The sequence below is a fragment of the Myotis davidii genome, unplaced genomic scaffold, assembly GCF_000327345.1.
Source record: "Myotis davidii unplaced genomic scaffold, ASM32734v1 scaffold710, whole genome shotgun sequence".
Taxonomy (NCBI): domain Eukaryota; kingdom Metazoa; phylum Chordata; class Mammalia; order Chiroptera; family Vespertilionidae; genus Myotis; species Myotis davidii.
The window spans coordinates 1,860,424-1,866,177 of NW_006284328.1; the positions used below are offsets into that span (position 1 = coordinate 1,860,424).

Here is a 5,754-nt window from a genome sequence, read left to right on the forward strand (position 1 = left end):
CGCCTCCTCTTTCTTTTAATCCTCACACAAGGATAATTTTTCCATTGATTTTTAGAGTGGAAGAGAGAAGGCCAGAGAAATATCGATGTGAGAGAATCACATCGATTGATTGCCTCCTGCACTCGCCCTGACCAGGGCCTGGGCTGGGAAGGAGCCTGCAACTGAGGTACGTCCACCCTTGGCTGGAATCGAACCCAGGACCCTTCGGTCTACAGGCCGACGCTCTATCCACTGAGCCAAACCAGCTAGGGCTCAACCCCTCCCTCTTCTGAAGAAAGAAGCCCGTTTTATTTTGTTGGCTCTCTATGGTTTTGCCAGACTGCCCCCACCACCTCTGCTCCTCTCTCCTGTCCTAAATCTTGTCTAGACACGCTCCCGCTTGGTTTCTGGACGCCCAGTGCAAAGGAGTGGCCACCAAACCAGCCAGGCTGTCTGAGCCAGCCTGTGGCCTTGGGGTGTCAGAGGCATCAAGGGCGAGGGGTCCCAGGTGCACACTGCTGCCTTCGAGGCTGGGCTGGGGGACACTCACCGTCCACGTGATCTCCATGTTGTTCTTTCTGGTCCCCTCTCCTTTCACGTCGCTGGGATTGGACTCAGGGGCTGCAACCCAAATTGGCACAAAGTTCAAGTCCAATGTGTCCAGGGCGTAGTGAGTACCTGGCTCCCTCCCACCTGCCTGGTCTCTCCTGCGCTGTTCCTCTGTGTCTCTCTGCTCTCCCGTCTCATGGGCAATGGAACATGCTCTGCCGTGTCTCACATGTGTGATGTGTCTGCCTAGCTCAGCGGTTGGCAAACTCATTAGTCAACAGAGCCAAATATCAACAGTACAACGATATAGGTAGGTACACTGTTATTAACTTAATTAGGGTACTCCTAAGGCTTAGGAAGAGCCACACTCAAGGGGCCAAAGAGCCGCATGTGGCTTGCGAGCCTCAGTTTGCTGACCACTGGCCTAGCTCATTAACCCCTCTCAATTGCAATGCCTCTCAGACAGACTTGTCGTGGGGCTTTTCACACTTCAGATGCCCACATAGCCAACTCGTGGATCATCCCCTTCATGGATTAACCACTAAATATATTTAATAGCAGGCGGGTTCACCCCAGCATTTAACGTTTTGGGGATGTCAATGAGCCAGTGTGATTTCAGAAATCTAAATATTACCCAGGAAAAGAAATCTGATAAAATACCGGGTTACACATTTCTGCTGCAAGTGTTTGCCACAGCTCTTCTCTTCCAAGCAGACCATCAAAATTATTAATAACACTAGAGGCCCAGTGCACGAAAACTGTGCACTGGTAGGGTCCTTAGCAGCTGCCAGCTGGGGCCTCCCTCCCTTCCCCCTACTGGCCTCGCCCCCTGGTAGAGGGGACAATTTGCATACTATCCTTTTATTATGCAGGATTAGTAATAATAAAAATGACAGTTAACACGAGTGCTCGCATTTTCAATGGAATCCTCACCGCAGCCCCTCTGGCACCGTGCTGATAGTACAGATGAGGGAGCCAAGCCTTGGAGACATTAAGAAACTTGCCCCAAATCCACACAGCTGGGGGCTGGGGGCACCCAGTGGGAGCTCAGGGTGCCTGCTCCAGCGCCGCGGTGGGTGAGCCCTCGGGTACTCACGGGCCCCGCTGGTTCTGTAGCGCTCGGACGGGAGGCTGGGGTGGCTGCTGCCGACTTCGTTGACAGCAATGACCCGGAACTGGTAGTTGACGTACGGGGACAGCTGCAGGACGGCCGAGTTGACGCTGCCTGGGAACTTGGAATGGTCGTGCCACACCCCTGGCTGGAACTGGTCCTCTTCGAACTGGACCACATAGTCTGAGGGCAAGGAAGACAGTCAGCTGCTTCAGGGGCTGAGTCAGCTGACTTCTCCTGAAAGCACCCCCCATGGTTTTCATTCTCTCCATAACCTCCCTGGTAGAGAGGGGCACAGGGAGGGTTCCTATCGAGACCCTGAAAGGGAGACAAGGCTTCCGTGGGTTCTGCAAACAGCCCAGGGCACGGGCCAAGTGAGGCAGACGGGGACCGACCCCAGGGCCAGGCCTCCGAGCTCCCAGCTGCCCCCACCCTCTTCTCTGGCCCGAGTGCAGGGCCCTGGCTGACCTGTGATGGGGCTGTTGTTATCGTCCCCTGGGATCCAGGTCAGCCTCACGCTCCTCTCGGCCAGGTCGGTGAGCTCCAGGTCCCGTGGTCTATCCGGCCGTCCTGGCAGCAGAGGGAGAAGACACCGCGCAGGACTCCCGGGTTAGAGCCAGCCCGTCCTTGTGGTGGCCCCAGCCCTGGCCACACCCATGGACAGGTCTCTGGAGGGCGGAGGCCACCACAGCAGGGCCCACCCCCAGCCTGCCCTGGAGGGTCAGCACAGGGACCACCCCTTCCCTCAGGGGGTCAAGGGAGAACAAAGAGGAGACTCTGGTCCCACCTCCCTCTCCAAGAGCACCCAAGGATGCTGGGCACAGAGTCGGACCGGCCGTCCCATCCTGCAGGTATCTTGGAGGGCCAGCTCTTGGGAATGCTTTTCACTAGACGCGTGTTCACATTTAGGAGAGCCAGCGAGGAATGTGGACTTTGTCTCATTTTCTCAGGATTATTATTTTCTACTCTGTACGCCACGGCTCTGAGGGGCAGGAGCGAGAGGGTCTGTGGGTGCTGAGCGAGGCAGGCAGGCTCAGGGCATGGGAGGGAGGAAGGGGACCAGGCCACGGAGATGGGGACGTGGTCGCGCAGGGATAGACAGGACAGGAGCCCAGCAGGCTTCCGACCAGCGGGGAGGCAGCACCGTTTGGGGGCTCCAGTCTCACTGGGCTGCCTTAGGGGGTGTGAGTGCCATCCCGGCCTGGGGATAAAGCCATGCCCCACGGACTGGTGGGGTGGCATAACTTCCCCCTCTATGGCTCTGTGAACCAGCCATTTCCACATGTTGGCCCATCGCTGGAAGAATCTGGAAGGTGAGCCCCCATTCATGTGTGCAGACTGTTTGTGGGTACATAGTGCTGAACATGGAGAGGCTGCAGGAAACGTGGGCCCACAGATGGTTCGAAGCAAGGGGGCCACAGGTATGTCCGAGGCCAAAGAAGAGAACAGGCCTCCCCATGGGCATGGTGAGAGGTCAGAGGTCAGGGACGCAGGAGGAAAGGCAGCCAAGGATGTCTAAGCTCAACCTGCACCTGGAGCAGGAAGCCAGGCTGTGATGCTCGGGGAGGGAGCGGATTGGGCAGGGGGTGGGGGTGACGCACTGCCCACCCAGCACCTCCTGGGCAGTGCTCTCCTGAGACCCCACCCTCCCCGGGTCTGGCGAGGGCTGGGCCAGGGCCCGATTAGTATGAATTACCTTTGGGGAGGGCAGCCAAACGGTTAGTTGGAGTGGTCTGATCAGCTGCAAAGGTAAGACGGTTAACCAGGTTAGCTGGTTATCTGGGGTTAGAGGTGTTCCAAAAGGGTGGGAGCAGGTGTCCGAGGCTGGGAGAGCTGCCCCTGCGACAAGTTTCCCCACGGCTTCCCCTCCTTCCACAGAGCCCTCACCCCTAGAGGCCTCCTGTGCCCCCATCTCCCTCCTGTCCCAGGGCCCCCAGCACCCTGAGCCCATCTCCCTCCTGTCTCAGGACCCCCCCACCCTGAGCCCATCTCCCTCCTCTCCCAGGGCCCCATCACCCTGAGCCCCATCTCCCTCCTGTCCCAGGGCCCCCAGCACCCTGAGCCCATCTCCCTCCTGTCTCAGGACCCCCCCACCCTGAGCCCATCTCCCTCCTCTCCCAGGGCCCCATCACCCTGTGCCCATCTCCCTCCTCTCCCAGAGCCCCATCACCCTGACCCATCTCCCTCCTGTTCCCGGGCCACCATCACCCTGAGCCCATCTCCCTCCTCTCCCAGGGCCCCATCACCCTGGGCCCCATCACCTCCTTCCTTTCCTAGGGCCCCATCACCCTGTGCCCCATCTCCTCCTTCCATAGAGCCCTCACCCCTAGAGGCCTCCTGTGCTCCCATCGCCCTCCTGTCCCAGGGCCCCATCACCCTGAGCCCATCTCCTTCCTGTCCCAGGGCCCCATCACCAGAGCTCATCTCCCTCCTGTCCCAGGGCCCCATCACCCTGAGCCCATCTCCTTCCTGTCCCAGGGCCCCACCACCCTGAGCCCATCTCCCTCCTGTCCCAGAGCCCCACAACCCTGAGCCCATCTCCCTCCTGTCCCAGGGCCCCCATCACCGAGCCCATCTCCCTCCTCTTCACCCTGAGCCCATCTCCCTCCTCTCCCAGGGTCCCCATCACCCTGCACGGACCACAGGGCTGTCCCGGGCCCCTTCCTGTCCCAGGGTCCCATCAGCCCTGAGCCCCATCGCCCTCCCGTCCCAGGGCCCCATCACCCTGAGCCCATCTCCCTCCTCTCCCAGGGTCCCCATCACCCTGAGCCCCATCTCCCTCCTGTCACAGGGCCCCCATCAACAGAGCCCATCTCCCTCCTGTCCCAGGGCCCCATCACCCTGAGCCCATCTCCTTCCTGTCCCAGGGCCCCACCACCCTGAGCCCATCTCCCTCCTGTCCCAGGGCCCCCATCACCGAGCCCATCTCCCTCCTCTCCCAGGGATCACCCTGAGCCCATCTCCCTCCTCTCCCAGGGCCCCCATCACCCTGAGCCCATCACCCTCCCATCCCAGGGCCCCATCACCCTGGGCCCCATCACCTTCTTCCTGTCCCAGGGCCCTATCAGCCCTGAGCCCCATCTCCTGGGACCATGTGCCTCCACTGGGGAAGGGACAAGAGTGCACTAAGAGTAAGGGCAGTGGGGCCCAGAGAGAGGACAGGGGTGATGAGGGACAACGGGCACTTTGCCTCCCTCCCCAGGTCTGGGATGGCTTCGTATGTCCAGCGCGGCCTGGATGAGGTGGGGTCGCCTGCTGAATGCAGCGCCCTGTGAAATCCCATCGGGAGGCGGGGAGGGGGGACGGCCAACAGAGGTGTTGGAAGGACAAACACAAAGTTCAGTCTTGCTTCAATGATGGATCGTTTTAATGAACTTAGTGGTTTAGAGTTAGCTGTAAAGTTGGTAAAAATGACCATCACAGGACCCCTGTCCACCTTCCCGCTCTCATACAGGTGAGAACACGGGGAGTTAATAGCTCTACTTAGGAGGCAAGTCATCGAACACAGCTTTTCGCCAGGAGCAGCATCCTAACCCTTAGATCAAAGGCAGGAGACTGCCACAGCTGGCGGCTCACGGACCACAGGGCTGTCCCGGGCCCGGCCGCCGCTGTGGCTGCAGGAAGGGCGAGGAGTCAGGGCCACGGGCAGCGGCAGTTACCTAGCACGGTGAGGTAGGCCTTGGCCAGGTCTTGGTCCAGCTCCGTGCTGGCGACGCACGTGTAGCTGCCCTGGTCCCGCTCAGCCACCCCGAAGATGGTCAGGGAGTCGTCCTCCTTCTTCATCCTGCAAAGGCACCGAGGGTTGGGAGGAGGGCGAGTGGGGGGAGCAGTTACCTCACGGTGAGGTAGGCCTTGGCCAGGTCTTGGTCCAGCTCCGTGCTGGCGACGCACGTGTAGCTGCCCTGGTCCCGCTCAGCCACCCCGAAGATGGTCAGGGAGTCGTCCTCCTTCTTCATCCTGCAAAGGGGCAGAGGGTTGGGAGGAGGGCGAGTGGGGGGGAAACGGGAGAGACAAGGGGAGTGCCGGGCACTGCCTGCTGCTTTCTCCCTGGATGGGGGTGAGTCGGAGGGGGACGGGAGCCCCAGGCTGGGCTGGGCAGCCTCCTTGGGGCCAGT

The 5,754-nt window shown here is 60.4% G+C and overlaps 1 protein-coding gene across 1 annotated transcript in view; it reads right to left on the minus strand.

Annotated features, from left to right (window-relative positions):
* Positions 1-5,754, minus strand: part of NFASC (neurofascin) — a 211,716-nt gene that overhangs the window by 40,701 nt on the left and 165,261 nt on the right. The window contains exons 16-20 of the mRNA XM_015569556.1: positions 5,299-5,423; positions 3,336-3,380; positions 2,108-2,209; positions 1,625-1,822; positions 530-600 (exon numbers count right to left, since the gene is read on the minus strand). Of these exons, the coding sequence (XP_015425042.1) occupies positions 530-600; positions 1,625-1,822; positions 2,108-2,209; positions 3,336-3,380; positions 5,299-5,423 (541 nt within the window). The remainder of the gene's footprint in view (positions 1-529; positions 601-1,624; positions 1,823-2,107; positions 2,210-3,335; positions 3,381-5,298; positions 5,424-5,754) is intronic.